Raw genomic sequence first — 27,624 nt, 5'->3', positions numbered from 1 at the left:
TCTATTTGGAAAAAAATGCATCAATATTTTAAATTGGGAAATTTGGAAAAACAATACAAAACCTTGAATTTGTATTTAAAAATCATTAATCTTACAGAAGATAACAAGAAAAACATGTCATTAACAATTGAACAGTGTAATTTTAAGCAGAAACACCAATTTCAACACCTAAACTAACGACTGAGAAATAATTTTTCTTATTTGGGTACATTTTCTGCTATTTTTTTAACAAGTTGGGAAACTTTCATTTTAAAAGGAGACGAACTTATTTTGGAAGTAATTTAACAATATTAAAGACTGATGGCATTGAAAACCAGTGACAAATAAGGGAATAGAGAATAATGAAAAAAAAGAAAATAGCACTAAAATATATTTATTCAACATAGATAAAATAACAAATATGTCAATGACATTCCATGCAGATAAAAATGACTAAATGGCACAATCAATCCTTAAATGCATTGTGCAAGATGCAAAAAGAAGTTGATGGCAATAAGAAAAGCTTTGCCAAATCAAAATGCTATGTACTGTTATGTAAAACAATGTATAAATGACTATTTATATAATTTACTGTCATTGAAATGAATAGCTTCCAACAGGAAGTTGCAGGTCAAGTTTTTAGCTAAAGGGCAACCGAACTATGTACAAACTTATCTGCATTATAAATACTACACAAGATAAATGTTTCAGCTTAAGGCAAGAAAGTTAGTAATTAACAGTACATGAACCTGTTTTATTGTCGTGCACTACTTTGTTATATCCTGGATGAATACATGAAACGCCTTACTCCTGAACAAACGTGACATGCAACATATAGACAGTTTTGGACTACGCAGTAACCCACTGGCCTACTGTAACCTTTTGCTGAAGTCTTCAACATAAATTCTTATTGCCAGTACTTTGTGGCTTAAGGACTAATGCAGTAACATAACTGTATTGCTTTTAAGACTGAACATACTTCATATACATACAACTTGTAGCAAAATCTCTTGAAATGTTTTAATTATTCATTATGACCAATAAGAAAAATAAATTGTGTTGAGTTCAAAATTGAAAATTTTTAATTTTCCTCATGTAGTTTTTAAAGAAGGGTTTACTATTTATAAACCAATTTGTTTAACAGTTACCAATACAATTAACACATCTATCTAAAACTAACTTACATATAAAAGAAAATTACCAACCTCTAATGTATACAAAATTCTGGCATTTGAATTTATATAGTACAATATTTATAGCCATGATTTGGGCTTAATCACAATTTTAATTTTGGACAATCTTCCTTGTGTCATATTACTAATAACATTAGCACAAATATTAATAAATACTAGTAAACAAAATTGACAAGTTGATTTAGAATTTCAATTCTCTTATTTCTGGTGAATATATAGCATCTCTTGACCCTACGTGTAAAAACTAATGATTTCACATGCAAGTTTTTCATTCATGGCAGATGAATGATTTGAATTCCATTGTAATGTCTTCAAAGGTTTATGATTTTACACACAAAGGTTGGGAGAATTTGAACTTTTGTTGTAGATTTTATTCTATAAAAAACATAAGAGAAAACCTGTCTTATATTATATCTCATGGATTATCAGATGTTTTCAATCTAAAGCTTGCGGTGAAAATACTGTTATTTCAATTGCTTGATTGGAGAAATGTGAAAATCCATTTGTTACAATATAAGAAGCTATGAATATATATAAATTTCTGTTATGACTTTCCTTATTTAGACAGACAACAGAAAACAATTATTATCATTCATGTGACTATAAGAATTTAACAACTGCATACAGTTTAGGCAATATAAATTTCATAAAATGAACTGCTTATTTCATTGCATTAAGATACCAAAACTTTAAGGTCATTACTTGGTTCTTATGCCATTTTTTTTAAATATCAATGAGGGAAGGTGGCATTTCTTACAATGCACAGTCAGAAATAAATAAAGGAAGTGTTTTTTTTTAATTTCATTGATATAGCAGTAAGAATAGGCAATGAGACACTCTCTAAACAGATGACAGAGGGCCTGGGAAACAAAAAAAAGTTTAAAGTTGGCCTTAGACATTAATTTATAAAAATAGCAAAGTAAGTCCATAGATGATACAAAAGTAAAAATTCAAACTGAAATCAGAACATAGATCTTAGATCCTCTTTTGATGACATACAGTGCATGTAGAAATGAATTTTTGATTGTCACTATGATACATCTTGTGCTTCTGTCTGTTCATCTGAATGTTGTATGTATATTTGCTGCCCTGTCTGTCCAGGTAACTGCTGAATTTGAAACATTTGCTAGAATAGAAAAAACACTTAAATGATTACAAGTTTTATACAATGAAATACTTCTACAGATCTACTTTTGAAAGTCAATCAAATGCATAGCAAGCCACAGCTTGATATAACTATAGAGGCTGAACAGTTAAGGACACACCATTCAATTTTTATACCGCTTTGAATTTGACTGCGATTAGACATTTGACACTGGATAAGAATTTGACCAGAATCAAAAAGGCCCCCTTTAGGTCCAAAATTCCTTTTAAAATGGTTCCAGTCACCACCACCAAAATCAATCCTAATATTCCTTTTGGGGTATGGCATTTCAAAAAGATCCATTCCTTTTACTTAAGTTATCATCCACAAATAAGAAAAATGATTCTATCTGGCCCCTTTGTGCCTCATATTTCGTAAATGGCTCAAAACCCCCTCAATCAATCCCATACCCCTTTTTTGTAATGGCACCTTGTAGTACAATTTTAAAGAGATAAATTTACTCATATTCAAGGACAGCAGTTGCTTCTGGTCACCTTTTTGCCCCTTATTACTCATTGGTTCAAGTCACAATCCTCAAAATCAACCCTAGCCTTTCTTTGATGGTATGGCACCTTGTGGTACAATTTCAAAGAGAGTCAAGTTATTGTCATCAGGAAAATGCTGGCTTCTGGCTCCTTTTAGGTCCCTCATTCAACAATAGTTTAAATCAAAACCCAAAAATCAAACTCAGTCTGTTCTTCTTAGTATTGAGTATTGTGAAACAATATTGCAGATATCTATCAGCTTTTCCCAGGGTTATCAGTTGAAATTTCATGAAATTCTGGTTTTTGTACCCTAATTTCTAAATGATTGTGACCATAAACCCCAAAATCAACACCAACCTTTCTTTTGTTGCTTGGAGCCTTGTCATAAAATTTTATAAAGATCATCCACCTAACATTCAAGTTATTATACAAAATGAAGTGTCTATAGACAATGACAGTACCATACCATTATAAGAACACAATATTTTGTAGAAAAATGTATTGTATCTAGACTCAAGCACATAAGGATGTCTAAAATATTCATTACTATATAATAAAAGTGTTATTAAATTTCACAATCATGGTGATACATGAATCAGTGTGATTCAGAAAAAGTCATATGAAGTACTGTTACCTTTGAACAAAAATTGATTTATGGTTCTTTTTTAGGTTATTTCTATCATATAGACAAATAGCTGAAAATTGTCCCTTTTTTGTTTTTACGCAATATAAAAGCCCAGGTACTATTTCATAACATAAAAGAATAAAAATGTCACCATTTATTTATACATTATAAGTAAATTCAATTTAATATGCAGTTGATTTTAATAATTTGAAAAAAAATGCCAGACCTCCAATTCTAGATATGGTTCAAATTGGCCATTATTTCAAAATTCTTAAAAGAGTAACTTTTTAGTTCTTATAGCTCAATTCAATGCAAAGCTGTGTAAATTTTGAAAGAATGTGACAGTCATTAGAATTTACAGCCATGGTGGTCTTGTCAGTCCAATGAAATTTCCAACAGTCTTATAAATCGCTTTGCTTAGGATGAAAGTGATTCGCCATGCTGACATCATGCACCCATAGAATCTGCCATGTTTTTTTTCAATGTTATCAGATGTTCTATATTTAACCAAAAAAAAGGTTTGTTATTCCATTTTAAAATGAGTAAGAGCTTGTGTGAAAATCAGAAATAACAGATTCAATAGGATAGGAAAATGTCATGATGTGACTCCATGGTTTCACAGGAATGGGTCCTAGTCTACCATTCAAATGCATGGAGATTTGTCATTTACAGAGTGTTGAGTTCAGTATTAAAAACAAAACACCTTTTTGTGTAAAAATGCTGATAAATCAAAGTGCTGTCAGCACTGGAGGCTTTTGATTCTTGTGAAAATTGTACCATGAACAAAATTTTGAAGATTACATGATGCAAAATAAAATTGTGATTATACATTTGCATTTTTCATATTCAATATCAAAAACTAATTTTTTTCCCTAATATGTCTAAACTGAACATCAATCCATACTTCTGATACAACTTCTCACACAAATACAAATTTTGTTCCATTTCACCTTTTTCCAATTTTTTTAAAACTGTCCATAAGTTAATTTACATTAATATTAATAAAATATAGTAACAAGGTTATATATTATACTCGAATAAATTCAATTTCAGCTTAAGAAAATAATTTCCTTGATGGACATAAGATTTCTAAAAACTGGACACTTTCATCAATTTGAATTTTCCCGCCAATTTTACTTGGTTAAAAGCACTGCTCTTCACTTCCTGTTTATTAATGGTAAACTGTCAATGAATTGATGGAGAATTTGACTGATAAGTGTGTCAAATAGAACATGCTTAACACATTTTATACTTCTTGACACATTAGTGAAAGAAATAAATTTCCTAAATGCAAATTTATTACTAAATATCATTTCAATGTCAAAAAGGAGTCCCTCAAATCTTCAGTTGATATGAAGACTAGATCTCAATTATATTTGCAGAAATAATAGAATATTATTGATTGTTATTATAGAATATTATCAATTGCATGAAACATACTTACTGATTATAAAAGAGGTATTGAATGATATAAAAGAAATTATATTTTGACTATTTTTTGTGTAGTGTTCAGAAATAGTACGGAAGTTCAAGTGATAGACTGGCGACATAAGGTATTTTGATCCTGTAGGATCAAAAACCAAAAAATGACAAATTTCTTTTTATACATGATAAAAGTGTTCAGAAAAAGCATTAATTTGAAAATTTGCATTGTAAAACAGTGTTTCAAGATCCAGAGGTAAACAATAAAATAAAGATTGGTCTTCGGATTTCAATACCTTCTACATTGAAAGTCATCGTAAGGAAAATGAAACTATAACGAGACTAATGTACCCTATAAGGCAGTATAAAAATGTTATCAACCCTCAATGTATTTCATTTAAATTGAAAGGTAATTCATTTGTAACAATCAAAATAAAATAACCTATCGGTCCTTGGAACAAATATTTTAATCAGTGAGTAGGTTCACAAGGATAAATTCAGCTGCTCGTCCCGTGGTAAATATGTCAGTCAGGACCAATAGGACCGACGAAGTTGGACAGCTCTGTCAACTTGGCGAATTTTCTTTGAAATTTGTCTGAAGATGTACAGTTAGTGTGATGTGTACAAATTTAAATATAATTGAATTATTGGTAAATTTGGGATAGGGTACCATGGGTCAACTTCCTTAATACATGTACCTTGTAGAAATAGTCCAACAATTTTGTCAAGCTAGAGTCTGTATCAAATATTAAATCATTTTTTTTGTTATTTTAAAATACACCTACAAGAATGAAATGAATTGAAGGAAATGATTCCAACATAAGGATTATACCTGTGAACTGAACTGTGGGTCAGCAGTAACTGTTTGGACATTAGGTTGTGATCCCTGTATAACAACATTTTGATTTGATTTGCCTTGTAACTGCATTTGAATTGCCTGTAACTGTGCTTGAGTTAACTGTATCTGAAAATATTCAAAGGAAATTTTTCAGGTAAAGAAGGCAGTCAAAACCTGATAAAATATCTACATGGCCATTAACTTTGTAGCATTCCAAGAGGTCTTCATTATTTTGAGAGTGACGGAGCATCAGCTACATATGTAGATCCTCTGTCAAAACATAAATGGCTCAATTCTTTCCATTGGAAACGAGGCATGCAGTAAGGGTGTGGATGTTTGAACTTTTAACACAGATGCACATCATGTGTTGTAGAAAGTCTCTCACATTCCCATTGGTTGAGACAGCAGGGATGTAACAACATAATGGTGCATTATCAATACAGTTATATGTAATAGGAGTAAAAAAAGCTCCATCTTCCAGAGGTTAAACCTTAAATTATATTAAACAAAGTCTAATTACCATCAATCAACTAAACGTACAAAACTACATTGTATGCCAGCACATCCAAAAAGCAAATGCATGTAATGGGATATTGAGATATACACCATTAAAGATACTACATACCAAATTTTTGGACTATAAGTCGATGTGGAGTAGAAGTCAAATTGCCTAATTTTAACCAAAAACAACGAAAAAAACATAGATAATTCAAATTCGGCGGATAAGTCCAGGGTCGGACGTGCACATTCATATCGTAGGTGTCAGTGGAGATCTGAGTTGAGCTGTTTGTTTTCAACAGCATATTATTCCAACAATTTTACTAAGTATAGTATTTCTAAATTAAATTAATATTTGTGTTTTTGTTAAAGTGTAATTTGCCTCAGAAGTAAATTATTTTTACTTAATGGCGTGTCAATGGCTCTAAAGCCTTAGATCATCAGGCGTACAAAATCGTTAACATGTCAAACGTGCGGGAAATTTGTTTGATGATTTGGTTATAATTACGAGCGGTAATTAATAAACAATATTACCTGGTATTACGAAATACAATAAAAAATAAGTGTTACTTGCAAATTTAGTCAATTTGCAATTAGCCATTAAGATAACATCTTAACTAATTATAATTTGAGCCACATGCGAATGTGTTACGACATACCATAAATGGGTATAAATTTGCATATTAAAGGACCGATAACTCCAGAACACTGGTCCAGTTCAGTGTGGGAAACCACCTCTCGCCAACTCGCCTTATACGAGTAGATGTGTATTTTGGCGAGTTCTCATTTGCTTACACTCGTCAGTTTGGTGAAAGGAAAGTTAACCAGCAAACAGGTTATTTAGTAAAACATCCCTTAACATCATGCATTAAAAATATGTTCCCTACATTTTAAGAAGTTTAGCTTGAATATGTCATGTGAATTTTTGGCATGATATGCACAATTTTATTGACTTGTAAAGCATTGTTTACGATCTGCCATTTTAATTTCCGGTAAACGGGATGTGCCAAAACCTAGATAACAGTCCTGATCTCGTTTTAGTATTCAAACAAAATTATCTTGGTAATTTAAAATTTTTTACCTTGCAAATTAGTTGTTTATTGTCAAAATAAAAATGAACAAGAAGCAAATGATTTTCTTGTTTCATAATGATGAATCTGTTGAAATATAATTTTTTTTTTTTTTAAATATAAGTCCAGAAATGGAGTACTCATTTTGCTACTGTAAAGTACATGAAAAACTTAAATTGGAGGCAATACTAGAAAATGGAAAAGTTCTTGATAAATTTAAAAACAAATGAAGAGATAGTTGCAGAAAGAAAAAGAAAGGTAAAAGATAGTCAAATCCAAATGAAAACAGATTATAGTACAGAAAAAGCCCCAAAAAATGTGGCTAGTTGAATTTATATTTGGCTAGCAAGATCAATATTCCACTAGCCAGAATGGCAAGTTGGGGAAAAAATGGTTTCTCACACTGCAGTTAAAAAAGAGTTTTGTTAACGTATCTTCTCAAGTTTGTTTATATATTTTAATGATTTCAAAGTTTCTATTAATATCGTCATATTTATTCATAAAGGATAGCGGCAATGATCAACAATATTTCAATGATCAATTCTAATTGCCAGTTTGACTGCTTGTGTTGAAAGCAGTTTACCAAACAATAATTTGAATTAAAGCAATCAAAAGTGAACTAAACAAATCTAATGAAATGCATTATAGAAGAACATTTTTTTCTTGAAAAATCCTTAGATATGTCGAAGTGGACAATAAGTCGAGGCTGATGACACTTTGCAGAAAAAAAATATCGACTTGTAGTCCGGAAAATACAGTAATTCCTTTTTACTTGATAAATGAATTAATTTCCAAGGTGTCATAATATAATGGTAAGTCAATAATGAAGACTTAATGTTTAAATAAGATAGTTATCATAATACCATTCTTGGACCTTCACATTTTCCCCTCACCTTCCTGCACTAATCAAAAGCTGACATTTTTTGTATGCTAGCACATGCTTACATATATATAAAATTTGAATGTGATCCCTCAATAAGTTTAATCTTAAACTACTGAAAGTTACACATCAGCTTTGATAACTATTATAACAGTGTTAGAAACTTAATTTTTGGTTAACATAGACCTATCATAGCTTTATGTAGACCGCACTGTACATTTCAAAGGAAATTGAGCCAATTTCATCGTAGACCTGCTTGATTTTATGTAGACTTGGTCCATTGGTCTACTGCTAATTTCTTTCACTGTTATAGATCTTGTTTTACTGGTCATTGAGATAACGAATCTTACAGGAACATTCTGTACTTCACCAGTGGCTGTTATAACCTGCTGATACACCTGTGTCTGTTGTTGTGGTTGTTGCTGTTGTGCTTGTTGAGGCTGTTGAACCTGAACTTGTTGTATGGTTGGTTGTGCAGGTGCAGCAGCTGCTTGGACCTGTGCGGGTTGTTGAACTGATGGAGCTTGTATCTGTATGACCTGTGGCTGTGGCTGTAAAAGTATCAATTTCTTTGCAAATAATCTGTCAGGCTAATAGATGACTAAGTTCCCATAACAATAATCCATGTCAATTTAACCTATAGTATATTGTACAACCTATGAATCACTAAATGTTTGATATCTGCAATGTTCTAGGATTTTTTGGTCAACTTAACTTACCACAGGTAAGTGGCCTCCAAAAAATTACTTACCCAGACTTTAAATGAACTTACCCACATTGAAAATAACATTTCAAAGACAAACTATGTATCATATAATTTGGTAACAAGTGCAAGCATTTCTTAGAAGCAGAGAATGTGATGTATTTTTATTGTCTGATTCTTACAAATGAATACACTTAGATAACAAGGCAATAACAACCTTTCTCATACTCAGGTGCCCCCTCTCCCTTCAATACATTTCATATTTATTTGGAAACAAATATATAATGATGAAAGAAACTATCCATCTGTTCAAAATTACAAATTTTGAAATCCGGATTTTCTTATTTTACCGTTTTCGGATCATGATTGTGTTTGACTTCAATGGAAGAAAAGAGATCTAATTACAAGCGCCGATAGGATCATGATGAATAAAAAAGCAAAACAAAACAATCACGTTTTCTAAAGAATAAAACTTAAATTCTTCTGAAATAAATTCAGAAATAATTGCCACAGGTCGGGAAAGTAAGGACTCGTTTTCAACTTATCCAAAATTTAAAACTGACTTCCCCACAGATAACCAAAGGTTCCCAAAGGACTTTTACCGACCAAAAAACTCAATCATTCATGGCGAAATTCGTCGGACATGACCGGTATTTTAAGCCATCGGTCCAGTAAAATTTGGGTGATTTCCGTACCAGATATTCGGTACATTTTAGACACACCTCAACCGGAACTTCCTTTTTAAAGATGGCGTCTGAATCAAGGCAAATTTAAATTGGATCAGAGAAATGATTTCGGTCCAGCAGATTTTGTAAGGCTGCCAGACCAAATGTCCAACAGGATGAAAAATGATTTTGCCAGGTCTGCTCACTTACCATAGGTAACAGATTATGGGAATCCTAGAACAATGATCTGTCCAACAGGAAGTGCACAAAAAGTCCTGTGCATCTGCAGAAGTTTAAAATAAGGGCCAACTCAGCTTGCAGACATTCAGCTTGAGTCTTCTAGGACCAAGTATAAGACAATTGGGACAGCATACACAACTTGAAAAAAAACAGTTTTCTCCATTTCAAAATGGAAAAGACAACTCTGGCTTACATAGCATTCTTCACAAACAACATTATTAGCCCAAATTATTTTTTTATTTCAATGCTTATATTACAGTTCCATATTTATGAAAAAAAATCACATCTTATATCTACACCAACTAATACCAAATACTTACATTTGTATTCGCTGCAGTCTGTATCTGGAAGGCAGGTTGTTGTATCACATTTTGCACCTGCCCTCCTGGTAAATGTATTTGTGCAGGTTGTGCTACCTGTGTTGTTACTTGCGGTGCAGCTTGCTGTTGTGTTTGTTGAGCTTGTTGTTGTTGTGCCTGTTGAGCCTGCTGTTGGGCTAGTTGTAGATAATACTGTATCTGTTCAGGTAGCATGTTGTTTGATCTAGAAGTGTCCTCCTACAAAAAATGTAATTGTGAACAGTTTTGGAAATTGACATTCTTATGCACATATCACAATGGACTAAAAGAGATGTGCTTGAACTAGATATCATTGAGATGGGAGCCATCTCTGTGGGCCCCGCTGTCAATAACATGTGGTAAATAAGCTGATATGAAGCATTATTTAAAGTTATTATGACATACCCCTCTGGTCTCGATGTCACAAAAAGTCATAAGTGTAAAGTTGATCGTAAGTAATGATGTCATAAACTAAAGTAGCATTGTGACGTCATGATTTATGATTAAATTCACACTTACGACTTTCTGTGAAACCGACGCCTGGGGTTGGTTAATATACATGTCAAGGATAAACTTTGAAATCATAACGGTTCTCAAGATATGGAGCGGACATGATCTTTACCACAGGAGATGGAGTTGTCAACAGAAACCAAAGTTTTAGACCTTTGACCTAGGAAGTTGTACATACATTATGACACACCCTCTGGTGTTGGTTAATATACGTGTCAAGTATAAACTTTGAAATTATAACGGTTCTCAAGATATAGAGCGGACATGATCTTTACCACAGGACATGGGGTTGTCAACTGAAACCAAATTTTTTAACCATACCGATAACTATAGGGCGACCCGCCTAAGGCGGGGCCCTAATAATTAAAAAAAAACCCTAGAAATACTGAAATGCTGCAAGCTCACAAAGAGAGTATGGTACTTCCATACTTTGAACAGAATTCTATATGTAAAAACTCTTCAAGTTCCATTATCTCCCTTTGTAGTTTCCTGGCAGTAATTATATTCCTTCATACACATCAACATATGATACCTAACATTCCTACAAAATTTCATCAAAATCAAACAGTCTAGGAATAGTTGCACTTCAGAGGTTTTCATGTGTAAAACCATAAAGTTGGATTATCTTCCCAACAGTAATCACATTCCTTCATACACATCTACAAATGATGACTGAGTTTCCTATAAAATTTTATTAAAATCCCTTGAGCTTTAAGGAGGAGTTGCACTTGCAAAAGGCAGTGTGATGCCTATACATCCCCTTAAATTTGTTAGCAGAGGATATAAAACAGGTTAAAAAAAGCAATGACACATGTCTTAACTAAACAGAAAGATTAGGATAACAGAAATAAAACAAAATTGTTAAGTTAATTGAACAAAATTCATGGAATACATGGAATTAACTATCACAATATTCATCTTTTATCACACTTAAGGAAAGATTATGATAATTTTTTCTGTCAATAACCAAAATAACCAAAATTAAATTACTTCTGGAGTGCACCACCCATATATATATATAAAGTTTTTTTGGTCAAATAGGCAGACACAATATTACAGTCATTTCTTACAATTCAATTTTAATTAATCAGTCCTAAAATAAATTACCTGTGTTTCAGCTATAAATCCTACCGACTCTAATTTTTTGTGCCTACCCTTAAGTTTTTTTGCCACAAACTATTAAAAGCCTGAATGTGTCTACAACACAAATCAGTCCAAAAGTTTTGCCTACCCACCAAGCTTAGTTTTTTAGAACATGATAATGGCTTAGTTGAACAAAAATATCAAAACATTATTAATGATGAAACAATCACATGGAAATATTACACTTATGAGATAATAAAAGAAAAAAAGTCAAATGGATAACCTTAAATTAGTAGAACATTTAACATGTGTATATTAAATAGTAAAACATTATTACCTGTCTTTTTGTAGGCTTCAACTCATCTCTTGGTACAATATCTATCAGGAAATCAAACTGGTCAAATTTTGATATTGCCATAGCTATATCGTTTCTCTGAATAAAAATAAAAAATTGTTTACGTCAAGTTTGATCAGGCAGATCAGAAGTCATTAGTGTTCTCCATTTTTTTTTTCAAAAACAGCATGATAAATAAACCCATGACTAAGTCTTCTAATGATGTATCAATCATTTCTTTGCTAATTTTTTCAAATATTTTAAACAAGTCCAAGAGGTTCATGTTTCACAAACTTAGGTAAATACATTTTATCAGAATACATTGAGAAATGTAAGCATGAGGAAATTTCAATTTCCAAATTCCAAGAAAGGTAACTCTCACGATATTATCCCGCAGTTGCTGATTTTGCACTTGTTATACAGAGATAAATAAATAGAAGCAACCTCTGGTATAAATTTTAGCCATTTCAATTGAATGGATGCACTGAGGCCTAGCATTTATAAGTCCTGTAGTGGTGGAGAATAATAAACTGTAAGGGGATAGACTTATTAGACAGGGTATTCAGACAGCATGTTTTATTTAATCAATAGAATGAAACCTTAAAAGTGAAGTATTACACATGTTTTTGTCCAAATAATAGTAAAAAATGAATGAAAATGCTGTATCAGGTAATCTCTTAAAAAAAAAAACAGAATTAGCACAATGATGCTGGGAAGCACAGCATCTGCTAAGCTAAAACACTTTGGTACCAAACAAATGCTTGATTAGACAGACAGTTGGAATACCCTGGATGAAAAAAAGAAAAATTGTTATTCATATGATGAAACAGATATTATATTATGCAGAGTCATGGAATTACACATTTATACAGGTTCCGATATACTTCAACTTATAATTTGTGTGTTTGGGTTTTACTGCCACAACTAATTCTTAGTTTACCTGTAAAGTTCTCCTTTTATTATCTTCTGTATGTATCCAAGCTCTTAGAGACAGCTCACTGATAAATATTTCTGCTGCTTTGGCAAATAAAACTGGTGCCTCTGCACTTATCATCTGTGAATTGTAAACAAAAAGAAAATTTGAGGGAAAAGTGACTCAAAGTACCAAGAATACACATCTCATTATTATATTATATCACAAATGAAACCATCACATCCAAATTAACACTGAAAGAATAAATGTAATATTTATCAATATTTTAGTACCTAAAGAAATGGTATTTTTCAAATTTGATACCCATTAAATATCCAGTGTAACATGTTACATTAAAATGCATTACACTTTTGGTCTAAGGAAATAACAAGAGGCTAAAAGGAGCCTGAATCGCTCACCTGGTTGAAATTTGCCTTTCAAGGGCAATAAATAAAACAAGAAGTTGTCCAACAATTTCTGCTCAAGAAAACTTTGATAGGACTTATCATAAGGATCATTTCAGTAAATTAAAGTCTAAATCTATCATAGTTTTCAAGACATTGGCTGAAAACTGCAAAAAAAAAACCCTGTCACTTCCCCTGTCAAGGACAATAACTCTTATAAGAAAGCATCTAACAAATTTTATGCCCAAAGACTTTTGTAGTCATAAATATAAGGATCATTTCAGCTATTGGAAGAATTTGGCTAAACCTAACAGTTTTGGAGATATATGCACAAAACTACTGTCTGACCCCTGTTCTATTTTTAGTAACAGTGGCCATGTTTTTCCATGGATCAAAAAACCCCATTACAATTCTATGCAGGATACCCCAAGGAAGACTAATACCAAGTTTTGTTTCAATTGATAAAATAGTGTCAAAGGAGAAGATTTTTGAAAGAAATAACATTAAAACTGTTATAAAAAATGTTGAAAAAGGGCAGTAACTCCAACATGGCTTAATAGATTAAAATGAAAATTTGATTTTTGAAAGAAATAACATTAAAATTGTTATAAAAAATGTTGAAAAAGGGCAGTAACTCCAACATGGCTTAATAGATTAAAATGAAAATTTGACCGTACATAGATCTCATCATGCTGAACACTTTAACCCCCATGTCAGAATTTGGCTAAACCTAACCGTTTTGGAGATATATGCGAAAAACTACTGTCTGACCCCTATGTTCTATTTTTAGTAACGGCAGCCATGTTTTTCTAAGAATCAAAAATCCCCACATCAGTTCTATGCAGGATGCCCCAAGGAACATTCATACCAAGTTTGGTTTCAATTGGTCAAGTAGTTTCAGAGGAGAAGAGTCTTGTATAATTGTTAACGACGACGACGGACGACGATGACAACGACGGACACCAAGTGATAGCAATAGCTCACTTGGCCTTTGGCCAGGTGAGCTAAAAATGTGTCAATTTTCTAGTATGAATGGTCAACTCAAGCTTTTTTTAAAATGATTTTTAACTATGTCGACTATATTTCAATATATTTCAAGGGAAAACAGATTTTGTAAAATATGTAAAGATGAAGTTGATAAGTACCATTTTTTCTTAACTGTAAACAGAATTCGAATGTAAGAAATAAGCTATTTGCAGAAATTGTTAAACTAAACCTTAATTTTAGCCAATATCAACCACTAGATAAACTAAAAAATATACTATCTCCAAAAGCTGAACTTTTGCCAGCAGTATGTGATTTTTTAAAGCAATCATTAGAATTGTGAAATTGAGGTCCATGCCGGTCAAAAGTTGCACAATTGCATATACCTGTATACATATTGATTTTTGATGTCCAATTTGTATTTTATGTTTGTTCTTAGTATTGTATTTGCTTGACTCATATGGGTGTAATTTGCAAATAAAGTATTATACTATATTATTTTTAACATTTTTTTTTATGGACTAGTCTTTGAAAGGCAGGGTATTAATTTACTTAAAAAAGTCGTAGCAAAGGGGTTAAGAATCTTGAAACAAATTTTAATAACTGAAAAAACTTAGTAAGTTGACATATCTGCATACAAACCTTTACATCTTCATCTAGTTTCATTATTTTCTTTATTCTAGCAAGCGGTAATATTTGCTGTTTGAAATCCTCCTGAAATAAAAATGATATCATGTACAAGGGGAGATCATTCAATATTCTTTAACTGACTGCTGCTCATAATAAGTACATGTACAAGAATAAATCAGCTATGAAAAAAACAACAAAAAAAGTGCTCCAATAAAAGGAAGTTAAGGGACTTTTTTTAATTTGGAAATAGATGGGAGCTGGTCAAAGTGTAGGTGTCAGGTATTTTTTGTAGTCCTGGAATAGGGATTTCCATTTTTTACAAATAAGTACAGGTCACATGAATCTCTTTTTACACATATTTTTCAAAGAGTGATTTTCAATTTTCAGCATATAAATGACATAATGTGTAAAAAATGTAATCTCATCTTATCATCAATCTAATTATCTTATGTCAGTGATCAGTCATGGTACAGTGTACGTCTCTTTCTGTACTGTAACTCAAAAATATTTCAAGCTTAACATTCATAAATTTTAGCCATACCAGCATATAGTTTAACCTAGAATATGATGCAATAATCAGTGTACTACTGCATTTCCTAAACATAATGACTGAATACTACTTGTGTATTTACATGTTTTAAATCTCTGATTGTATTGAGTGCATCTGGCCAGAAAGTTCCAAGCATAGCAGCAGCTTCTCCACTGATTGCAGCAGAATTTGGAGACTGTCCTGAAGGCTGGTAGGAGTCCATTGTTGCTGATTAGCTTGAGGAGCCTAAAATTGAACATTGGAAAAGGCATGTGAAAGAAGAGGACACAAATGAGAGATGCAATACAAAAAAAATGAAGATTGAAATATATGTAGTAAAGTCTGATGCAGTGATTTGGGTAAAATACTAAGAATGGAACATGTTTAGTGACCATCAAAAAATGAATTGGCCATTCTAAAACATTCCTTATCAAAAAATTCGATTTTATATTAAAGGGATTTTTTGCCTGAATGTGATAAATGGCATGTGGCCACATCTTAAGTCTATTATTCCAAACACATATAATGTTAAAATAAGATGACTGAAGAAACTGAAGAAACAAGCAAAATCCTACCTATACCCACTTGAATACTAACTTTAAAATATCAGAAAAAAATAAATTATGAATAGCCATGAGGAAGTGTTGAATCTAAAAATAGACTGGTGGCCATTTTATTTTACGGTGTGATTTCCCATGTTTTTTCTTTGAGTAATTCAGCTTGAATCTGGTGGATTCAGATATTTCTCATTCCTGGAAAGTCGAATTGTATGCATCTGACAGAAAGTCATAAGCAATGTCATTGGAGATTGGGTCGGCCAGTGGACCAATAATTGGTCGGGAATCAGCACCCAATCAACTACTGACCTACCCACCAATGAAAAATAAGAATTATTCAATAAGATCAAGGTGCGCGAAACTACCGTGTGGCAAATCGTGATGATTTATGTAACTCGAATACTAATCGAACGGGTACTTGGCACTTAAAATAATAGATATTTACTTACGTTGTCCCTACTTTTCGTTTGAACCTCGAAATGGCTGAAAAGAACCTTTGTTAAATAAAGATCAACGGCGCATGCGTTACTCACTATTAATTTCCGGCTTATTTCTTATTTCGCAGTTATTTTACCAAAATGCAGGTAAAATGAATCAAAAAGGTTTCCTAAGACGAAAAGGCATTGATTTGAACACGGTTGATAACATAAACGCCATCGATGTGTGCTCATATACTGTCCTACATGCAGACAACGTACTAAACCGACGTGACATGGAAAAGGGGGAACTTTTTGAGTAAAAAGGCCTCATTTGTCCATTGGAAGACCATCGGAGTCGTATTTTCGCTAGGCGTATACGTGAGATAAAAAAAAATCCCCAGCAAACGTCATGAATATCTATTTTTGGACCAGAGTTGTGGGGCCATTTTCGCAGACATCGGTTTTTGTTCCTTTATGTACAAACATGTTAATCCCTTTTGGGATTCAGTGTTCGGGGCTATTTTCTGATTTGAAAATAGCTCCGGACACTGAATCCCAAAAGGGATTACAAACATATATGATGTACAAATTATCATACTGTAGACCTCAAAGCTGTAATTAAAGAGATTAGCAAATAGCGTTAGTGTATATTACCAGGTAGTGTATATTATTAGAGGGAGAAGTCACTTGTATAAGTTGTAATAATTAAAATAGAACACTGGCACTCCTGTTTGGCTTTTTATAAGACAATATTCACAAATTTCTTTGTTAAAATAGAATAACCATGCAGATAGTGTTTGTAAAAAGAACTGCATAGTTTTGATGAGGGATGTACCAAATTAAAGATTGAAGAATGGCAACAGTATAGGAGAGTTCGCCAATCTCTTTAGTGATGTCATATTCACTAATTTGCATATCATTAAGTGTCAGATTGGTTGGCAAATAAACAACTGACAATTTCATGATTAGAATCCCAATTTTCAAACCTTTGTAATGTTTTTATTTTATATCCAGTTTTGGTTCTGTTAAATGTTTCATTTAGATAAAATAATTCATATTATGTATCTGTATTTATAACTCTTTTACTTCAAAAATTCACTTGAAGTGATATTTATATGTAAATCTCTATTTTTGTATAAAATATAATTAAAATCTTGTGTACATGTAGTCTAATTACTGAATATTTATGTAAAAATTCCATGGATAAAAAGAATATTATTTGCAATGTTGGGAACCAAAATGATTTTTCAATTATCTTTAAAAATGAAAAAGTTAAGATTTAAAGTTGATGCCCCATGCCACTCCATGGGTTTTTTGCCAACCAAAACCAAATCAAAGGTAAGTGATGACATCACGAAGAACTCTCCTATTTTATATATTGGAAATGAGAGGAATGTAAACATTTTCCAGTTCAAAATTAGGTTTTTTTTTAGACTAATGACCAAAAAAAAAAGAACTTTTTTAAAGGTTGATTTTGTTATTTAGTGTTTGTGAAAACTTGCATCTACATGTGTATTAAAACTGAAATGTTCCTTGTCATATGGGGTACTACAGTTATGTACCCCAGGTTACAGACTTGTAAACTAAACTGTACCTGATGGAGTATATGCATTTACAATGTATGCACCCTGCCAAATTTATACAATAGCCCAGATTGATCTCTGGCTAACCATGAACAGGATTTGGTTAAATCATGTGATGTCTTGACTGGTTTCCATTGTCCTTCATAGTAATTTATTGTAGGAGGGTACAAACTGGGACTGGGAAAGAACCAGATAACAAGTAGTTAAAAATTCTTCAACTATGAAAGAAACTTCAAAATTAATGTTTGAAATGGCAGTAACAAAGTTCTGAAATGGGAAACTGACCGTTTTATGTCAATGTCATCAGTGGCCCTTCAATGCAGGGGATGTTTGTTAAAGTCCTTGTTCAAAATAATTACTTTATATTACAAATCTTGTTAGTAATCAAGTCTTGTCTCCAGTCGGATGAAAAAGCGTGATTTGGATGTCTAGCTAATCTCTTTTATTGGTTTATGGTGACAGGTACAATAATGTCCTATTTTTATTATCAATTCATGACCTTCAACTATTTTTTTGCCAAATTTGAGACTTGCTTGAAAAAATTACTTTAGTCAGATTTGTTGGACATTAGACTTGTTACAAGTTTCTCTGTAATATATGTTTGTTTAAATGAATATCACTACTATCAAATATAGATGACTTTCATGTTCCCCATTTATGATTTATGTGAATATGCTGGAAACTGGTTAACAGTTATATACTAGACAAAGACAGGATATCAGATTTGAAGGGTGCATGCATGTTAAGTATGTCCCTACTTGCTTCAAGTTATTGGTGTTCTACATGCTGTTGTCGTATCATGCTGTACTCTGCAAAGCACATTATTAAGTAATTTTGTGGGAGAGTTAACAGGTTTGATTTCTCAATGATTTACTGTCAAAGTAGAGCACTTTATTTTGAATAAATAGAATAACTACCATAATACATTGCAATTCATTTATTGCACATTCGGATAAAGTAATAAATGATTTTATGTTAACTGCAGGGTAGTCAATGAGTATCAGGGGCGGATCCAGGATTATAGATTGGGGGGGGGGGGGGCGCACAGTTAAAAATTTTTCAGGTTAAATTTTTTAAATATTCTAGAGTGGATGCAATGTTGAGATAATTTGTGGTAAATTAGCAAGAAATGAAAAAATTCAACCTAAAACCGCTTAAAATCTACCCCTGACAACCCATGCTTTGCAAATTTTAGGGGGTGCACGCCCGCCACACCTAGCCTGAATCTGCCCCTGAGTTAGCTGAGCACAGGGAAAAATTTTATATACAGGTACATTTAAACACAAAAACAAAAAATGCAGGAATGTTTCGACTTAAATTTTAGTTCTATATTGATATGAGAATTATACAGAAATAGTCATTTTTATCAAACATGCATTTGTTTCAGAAAGAAGAGAAACAGTTGGAGTCTACAGTTAATGCATTGATACAAAGAGTTCAAGACATCAAAAACTCAATAGCTGGATTTTTGATAAAACTTGAAAATGAGTATCAAACACTGAACTGGTATGATAGATCTTGTTATTGTAATAATACATTGTATTTTGATAAGAGTGGTTCATTGAACACAGATGAATCGATTACTATTTCATTTCAGGAAAAAAAAACCCATTCTGATACATGGCATACATGTATGAATGCATAAACACAATATTCAACTACCTCAATATGAGTACCAGAGGCTTTATAAGGTATTAAGGATCTAATACTTGTACAAAGACAAGATAGGGAAATCTCAGACACCTGAGGGTATGATTTAATCTCTAACAGGGGTCCACAGAGTTAAGAGAACTAGTCTGAGTTGAGGAAATTTTGCACAGCTTAAATAGGAATTTTCTTGTCACTTTAATGAAAGAATGCTCTTTAAACTTTGAGCTATCAGTGCAATGTGTTCTCATACTTATTTTACAGGCCGTCAGTTTTGGACAATTTTGCATTGATCTCAGGACAGCTTAACAGCCTCAGTAAAGAGTTGAAAAATGATAGATCACCACATCTGAGGAACCATGTATTACTTCCATTGGCTCTTAGACCTGACAGAGATCCTGAGCTAGAGGTATTCATTCTGAAGAAGATAATTTTTTCTGGATGCATAATTCATCAAGTCACATGAAATAGTGACACATTTTGAAGCTGATTGGCATTACTGTGACTTTTCTTGATTTTTGTTTTTTTTTTCTCTTTGATCATCTCATGCTTTTGGGTTTTGAAAGTTTTACAGCTTTGTGTGTATAAAATACATGTAGGTGACATCTAGAGTGTGCTAGAGTGAATAAATATTCTTAGAAAATGGCAGCAAATGTTTCGACTGGATTTACTTGTACTGTAAATTGAAATACAAGTATTTTGTAATTTTTTTATTACCGTAATGTATGCATGTTGAATATGATGGATTTAGAAAAAGTGTTTACTTTTCTTTTTTTTTCATGATTCTACAAAAAATAAAATGTTACCAAAAGTTTGCTGTAAATATTGATGAAGAAATTAGATCCTATAATATTGAATAGTTTATGGGAGGACTTCAAACTTAAAACTGTATAGTTGTTAATTTGATTTTGACATATTTTAGCCTTCTTTCTAAATATGCCAAAATAAATCCCACAAATATTTACTCTGGGCTTCAGTACTGAGTCTACCAATAAGCATCTGCTATAATAATGAACACAAAATTTTGTGTACCTTTTTAAAAAAGCCTCAAAATAGTCTATATGTAGGAAATCAGGATCAGCACAAAAGCCCCCATCCCACCCTCATTGGAAATTATTTTATTAATCTTGAAAAAAAAGATATTACTAAAAATACTAAAATTGTAAAATTTGAGATTTCTTATACTACATATAAATGTATAATGCTTTGTCTGGGGGGAGGGAGGTTGCCTTTTGTCCTAGGATGAATGCCAGGTGAAGTCATTTAGTTGTAATGTGTTTTGATGTTCATAATTGATTTTTTAACTTAAAATACCAAAAAATTATGAATATTTCAAAAATTAATACAGAAAAAACCAAACCCCCAAAAATATGATTTTACACATCAAGCATATTACATGATTGGGGCTTATGTCCTAGACCTGAAGAAATCATTAAACTTTTTATAATATCAACACTGATATGGCTATATGAACACCTGAGGGGTGAATCAACTTTTCCTTGTAAAATTTACTGTTTATCAATATGAATAATTATATTTCAAACACATGTATGAATAAAATGAAGGGAAAAAACTCTTTAATTCAAAGTGTTATTTATCATGTGTCAATGTATATTGATTGTATTAATTTTTGCACATGTTGAAGTTCCGGTATTTTGAATATAGGCACTTTGAATGGAGGCATTAAATTAAAACTTAAGTAAGTAATGAAATAAGTAAGGTATTATTATAGTATTAACTTTTCTTAAGAATTTACAAATATGGGTGACCTGCAGTGCAACATTTGTATTGCTGGAAGGACAAAATAGGATATCCAAATATTAAAAAAGGCTGTTTTAAATCATCTAATTTACAGAAACTTACTGAGAACAGAGTGATGTGTTTTAATCATGAGGTTGTACCTGACTATTTACGAACCAAACCCGAGCCTGAAGTGGAAGAGAAGGTTCAGAGTGTTGTACAGAAAGCCACTGGTGTTCCTTCAGACATTGCTCAGGTATAGCCCCTTTAATAATAATAATAAGGTTCTAACTTAAAATGATACAAATTAAACAATTGATAATTTGGCCAAAATGAACAATGTCAATAACCTCTCTGTTGACATATAATATTACATGTACTAGAGGATGACTGAGAAATCGTGGTCGATTGAGCAATGTGTGGACATTGTACTAATTTGACGAATCCAAACAAAATGAGTAAACTTTGTAAAGGATCTATGATCATCTACCATACATCAATGATGTACAGTTTTGTTCAAATTGCTGTAGTGGTGTAAGAGGAGTTGACCACTAACCTTTCAGGGGGACTTGGTTTTCTTTAGACTAGGTATTGGTTTTTTTATTTGTGCGCTGCACGCAAAAATTTGTACTTTTCTCTTGCATGTAAACGAGTTATTTTATTTTTTTTTATTCACATTACTTATTTTTAACTTTACCTTACCAAATCATCTTTTCTCAAAAGTCAGGATCGAAATAGTTTTAACAACCAAAGAATAAAACCACGGCCCATTGAGAAAAAACATCTCCATTAAAATACACTTGCAATAAACAATTTGACTGCTCCAGACATGTGTTGTGTCAATGACGTATTTTTGCAGCAATTGATTAATTCATGATTGGCAGCAGTCTCTACCTGTAAGCCTGGTGCTATTAGCTGGTTATTCTGAGGCTTCGCCCAAGTTTTCATTCCATGGCAAGTGGGCAGGAAGAGAGTAACCTTGATTTTTATTTTATCAAGACCTCTGCTTATGTGTGCATTATAGGGGGCCTGCTTGGTCTGATTTGAAGGTGTTAACGTTTTTTTCATTGTTGAAGACCCTCGTACAACATCAAGACACAAAAGAGGCATTAAAGTCCTGTTCCTTGATATCAATTGTTTTCAATGTATTGTATGAGTTTTTTCAGAAACACATTGACTTAGTAAACACCCTTTTTTATGAATGTACAAATATGTGATCAACCCCAAAAGTGGGACTTGTTCGCTCGTACGTTTTTAATAGTTGAATTGGCAAGAAAAGTCCAAAAAGGGCTTCCAGCATTTTGTCCTATTATTTGTCGAAACCTCCTGTTAGTTATCAAAGAATTACGCCCAGTAATGCCTTCGAGTAGGTTATCAAAGTGGTCTCTTGCTAACTCGAAAAATATTTTTTTATCTAGTTCAAAATCGAACTTGCATGTATTTTTGTGCTTAATAACTGTACAAAGTTATGTTTATCAAATGGAAAATGTTGGGAGACTAATGAACAGACAGACAGACATTCAACTGAATTTTTAGGCATAATAAAAAGTTTAGGCTTAATTCACACTTTATCCAAACTGTGCATTTTGCTCAAACTGAACTTTTTATTATATATAAAGAAAGACAACTATGTGTATGCTATAAGCTTTTCAGACTTGGTACTACATTTTTTAAATGTGTGAAAATGTCATTTCCTATTGTTTGTGATTGATGATCCAGTGTTTCTTTGTTTTTTTTTGTTTTGGGGGGGGGGGGGTGGATAAATACCTTTGAATTTTCTGAAAGTTCTGCTCCACACAGTTAAAAGTGAAAAGGTGCATAATTAATTCTTTAATTTTAAATAATTCAATATATTACTCAAAACAATAGGTAGGGGGTTTACAAGTCTTGCCAGGTTTCAAATAAAAAGGGGGTGGGGTCGACTTATGGCGCAAATGTTTACACATACATGTACAAAAATGTAGAAGGGAAGGTTTATTTCGACACATTCCATGCCTTTCCATGTCTTCACAGTTTTGCACCTAAGAAAAATAGTAGGTGTCGTTTAATTAAGCAAAATAATGAACGTACAATACTCGTCTAACACATGATGTAGACAGTACTTCGATTAAGCATGAGCGAAAGCATATTATAACACACGGACCAATGACGGTCGCTGAATTGGGGTATTTTCTCAAAATTTAATGTTTTTTTCCGTAGAAAAAAAGGTTGTATCAAAGACAAATTTAGGAAGTACATAACACTACATTTATACCTCATATCACAAATATATTCGACCTTGTATGGTTTCAGAGGAGTTGCTGCTCAAAGAAATCGGTTTCTTCCTTTAGTAGTATAGAAGCATGTAAATGTAGAAGCCACGCTATATGTCTTATATTATTCATTTACCTAAAAATATTTTGGTATCATAGTCCATATGACAAATCAGTTATATAGATGGTAAACAGCTTAAATAAAGATTTTAAGTAAATGCCCCAAAAAGAAATTTAAATGTTTATATATCAAATACAAGTACTGATACTTGTTTATGACAAATACAAATTCTCAATTTTGTTGTGACATCACACTTAATTTGATTGGTTTATTGAAGAAATTTAAATTGACTGTAAGCCATTTGGAACTACCAAGTTCATCTGCTAAGATGGAAAAATCCTGATTTTTAGCTCACCTGGCCAAAGGCCATGTGAGCTATTGCAATCACTTGGCACCATTCATCGTCTGTTGTCGTCATTAACAATTATGCAAAACTCTTTTCCTCTGAAACTTCTTGACTGATTAGAACTAAACTTGGTATTAATGTTCCTTGGGTATCCTGCATAGAACTGATGTGGGGATTTTTGATTCGTCGAAAAACATGGCTGCTGTTACTGAAAATAGAACATAGGGGTCAGACAGGAGATTTTTGCATATATCTCCAAAACTGTTAGGTTTAGCTAAATTCTGACATGGGTTAAAGTGTTCAACATTTCAAGAATTTTTGCTATTTTTAATGTTGTTTCTTTCAAAAATCTTCTCCACTGACATTATTTGATCAATTGGAACCAAACTTGGTACGAATGTTCCTTGGTGTATCCTGCATAGAACTGATATGGGGATTTTTGATTCGTCAAAAACTTGGCAGCCGTTACTAAAAATAGAACATACAGTGTAGGGGTCAGACGGTAGTTTTTCGCATATATCTCCAAAACGGTTAGGTTTAGCCAAATTCTTTCAATAGCTGAAATGATCCTTATTACATTTTGTATTAGGACTACAAAGGTTTTGAGGGATAAAAGTTGTCAGATGACTCCTTGTAAGAGTTATTGGCCTTGAAAGGGGAAAAATGACTTTTTTAACAGTTTTCAGTCAGTATCTTGAAAACTGTGATAGATTAAAAGAAACTTTCAGTTGTTGAAATGATCCTTATGATAAGCCCTACCAAAGATTTCTTGAGTCAAAATTGTTGGACAACTTCTTGTCAAATTTATTGCCTTTGAAAGGCAAATTCAACTAGGTGGGCGATGCAGGCTCCTGGGAGCCTCTTGTTCAATCATAAATATCTTTGAAAATAGAAATTAATATTAAGGATATCTGTTAAAAAAATCATTTAAAAGAGTTTTTTTTAGAATTAAGATGATACATTTAGCAGCAACAGATTTTGAAAAAGCTTTCGGGTTCTACATAAGTTAACCAATGGCACCTACCAATTGTCACCTCACTACTACACCTAGATCATGAAGTGCTTGGATGTTTGTAAAAGAGAATCTCATTTGGGAATTAAATGTTCTTAGTGCCAAAATTACAATAGGCTGATTATTACTTACAGAAACAGCTGAATGCTATGAACAAGATAACCAGTAACTTGTTGGATATTATCAATTCTAACAAAGAAGAGTTAGAAAGTGAAGCAAGTAAGATTGGCATTGTAAAACATTTCTTCTTATTTATTATCAAAATAATATACCTGTAAAAATAATTTTTTGAGTCTCAAGTCTCAACACACTAAAAAAAGCTATATTATAATTCTTTACTGAACTTGGTTTAAAAAAGATCAGATGCATTTTAAGAAGTATGAGTTTCCTGTTTCAAGGAAAAGGTTAATATTTTTATTTATACATGTATTTGATTCATTGTCATTAAGCAGTTAATTGCATTTTTACTGTTGACAGTTGTTCTTTTTTATACCCCACCACATGAAGTGACAAGATATTATGTGATAAACTCAGAAAAGTTGCGTGTCCATCAGTCCGTCCATCTGTCCCCAGACGGTTTCAAATGTTTATTTTAATAAGAAGACTTAAAACACATGTCTTCTTAAATATTTTTCTAACGTTTTTCTAATTAGTGCATGATAACATTATATATTATATTTTTTTAGTTTTCAATCAGTTCTTAATTTCATGTAATACTTTTGACTTAAAGGGAGATAATTTTTTATAGTTCGCTATCAACTACTTAATGTATTTATTTTCAGATCAAAAAGCCCAGCTTAACCAGACCTACTCCTCAGCTGATACTAATGCACTTGTAGCTGCCATGATGTTCGGTAAAGGTTTGAAATCATCAGCTAGAAGGCAAGATTCTCAGCCTTCCATGACAACCCAACAACAGCCAAAACCTCAAGGTAGACCTTAATTTTTCAGAAGTTCCTGCTTCAAAATTTGAACAAGACTTCAGTCTTCTTATGTTTTACCTCAGTAGTGTTCATTCCAGAAAATTAAAACAGGGAGTCATTTTCAAAAAGAAGGGGGCCATTAAAGGTATGATAGGGGGTCAATTTTAGATAACAGGCAAGACCAACAAATAAGTTAAACTCTGGTTCCTATACACTGTATAGTTTAATTTTTAGGTGAGATGTACACCTCAAATGAATAAAACAATATAAGTAGATGTTGTTATTTTATTATGGCATTCAAATTGTTATTCATTTTGATGTTGCAACTCCACTTAGAATCTTTCTGTTCTTATCGGGATCATATCCCTTCTTTGAGTTCCCACCCAGGCCCTTGGACATTCAGTTTGCCATTTAATTCTAAATTCTCTAGATTTGCCAGCTGTGTCCATTTGCTTTCAGTGAGTCGGCTCAACTTTAATTTATTGAGTGGCATCTGCAGGGTCAGGGGAAACTAATGGGTCCCCTGTGGCACTGCCAGCAGTTAACCTAAGTCTTTTTGACCTGAAGAATTAACTTTCTTTTCTCCTGTTTACTACAAAACGATCAAGACCATTGGAGCTTGAAATAAGGGAAATGCGTCTGGATAGGAAACTGAAAAAATAGCCTGAAATTCAGAGATCGGCTTGCTAAACACTTATTGTGTGCCATACATAAAATATCAACGCCAATGGTGCTAGGGCGCAGTCTGGAATGAAGGACTTCCCATTGGCTATATTAAAATTTAAAAAAGCGGCCTCCATTTCAAGATAACTGCCTCTCAAATAATTGAAAAAATTCAAAAAAAATTATGGAATCATAGAAACTGATTTAAAATACTCCTGTGACAACTGGGGGGGGGAGCCTTGGTGAACATCCTGTTACACTGCTGTAACAGTTATATCTTGAGGTAGCACCATTCAAAAATAAAAAAAAATAAAAATTTCAAATGCTCCTGTGACAATGGGGGAAGCTGGGGGAACATCCTGTTAGGCTGTGTGCAACAGTTATATTTAGTTTTTAATCATTTTTGTTTTCTAGCACCAAGTATTGGCAAAGCACCCAGCACAATCAAAACCAACATCAAATCAGCCACAGGTGCCCATCCATACCAAAGGCCTTGAAGATGATAGCTGCTGAAGGTTCTGGTTAAAAATGTGATTATTTCAGGTGTATTTTTTACATCTTCTAGGAAAGTTACATTCTATTCTATATAAGGATAGTGATGACAGAATGCTGCTGTTGATGATCTTGAAAACTCACTTCTAAGTAAGAGAAGATTTGAATTTTTACTACTTCTAAACAATATGGACAACAGCTGTTCAATAAGGACAGTTTAAACAATGAAAATAAAATCTTAATTTCAAGGAAATCTTTATTATTCTCCTCCTGGAACACTGACAATACTGAAAAAAAGACTAATTTTAGGGATACATGTGTCCCAATCTATCACTTGATCATTTCAAATTATTTAAAAAATTATCTGAGCAGTTTCAGTGTACAAATATTAAACCATGGGATACTCACTAAAAAGTTCAGGAACAGATCAAGTAATTTATTAAAGGGAAGAGTGCCAAACTA

At 32.5% G+C, this 27,624-nt stretch overlaps 2 protein-coding genes across 4 annotated transcripts; one reads left to right on the top strand and one right to left on the bottom strand.

The window, feature by feature from the left end:
• Window positions 1-357: 357 nt before the first annotated feature.
• On the bottom strand, window positions 358-16,625 carry LOC148627057 (nuclear transcription factor Y subunit gamma-like). 2 transcript variants are annotated; one of them, XM_088566539.1, is made up of 9 exons: window positions 16,474-16,625; window positions 15,571-15,713; window positions 14,951-15,022; window positions 12,948-13,061; window positions 12,011-12,106; window positions 10,063-10,299; window positions 8,485-8,685; window positions 5,681-5,812; window positions 358-2,298 (listed from the first exon to the last, which is right to left on the bottom strand). In XM_088566539.1, exons 2-9 carry the CDS (start codon window positions 15,688-15,690, stop codon window positions 2,203-2,205), a joined length of 1,068 nt encoding a protein of 355 aa, XP_088422665.1. In that variant the 5' UTR covers window positions 15,691-15,713; window positions 16,474-16,625; the 3' UTR covers window positions 358-2,202. The 2 variants fall into 2 exon arrangements, with proteins under 2 accessions (XP_088422665.1, XP_088422673.1); XM_088566547.1 differs by lacking the exon at window positions 16,474-16,625 and adding an exon at window positions 16,065-16,192.
• Window positions 16,521-27,624, top strand: LOC148627056 (mediator of RNA polymerase II transcription subunit 8-like). 2 transcript variants are annotated; one of them, XM_088566570.1, is made up of 7 exons: window positions 16,521-16,608; window positions 19,414-19,532; window positions 19,938-20,082; window positions 21,529-21,669; window positions 25,219-25,303; window positions 25,867-26,016; window positions 27,085-27,624. In XM_088566570.1, the coding sequence occupies exons 1-7, from the start codon at window positions 16,603-16,605 to the stop codon at window positions 27,165-27,167; spliced, it is 729 nt and encodes a 242-aa protein (XP_088422696.1). In that variant the 5' UTR covers window positions 16,521-16,602; the 3' UTR covers window positions 27,168-27,624. The 2 variants fall into 2 exon arrangements, with proteins under 2 accessions (XP_088422696.1, XP_088422687.1); XM_088566561.1 differs by lacking the exon at window positions 16,521-16,608 and having other exon boundaries at window positions 19,384-19,532.

The sequence above is a fragment of the Perna viridis genome, chromosome 1, assembly GCF_037379345.1.
Source record: "Perna viridis isolate PV_CMFRI_1.1 ecotype Kerala chromosome 1, ASM3737934v1, whole genome shotgun sequence".
Lineage (NCBI taxonomy): Eukaryota > Metazoa > Mollusca > Bivalvia > Mytilida > Mytilidae > Perna > Perna viridis.
This window is presented reverse-complemented; position numbering and strand designations above follow the sequence as displayed.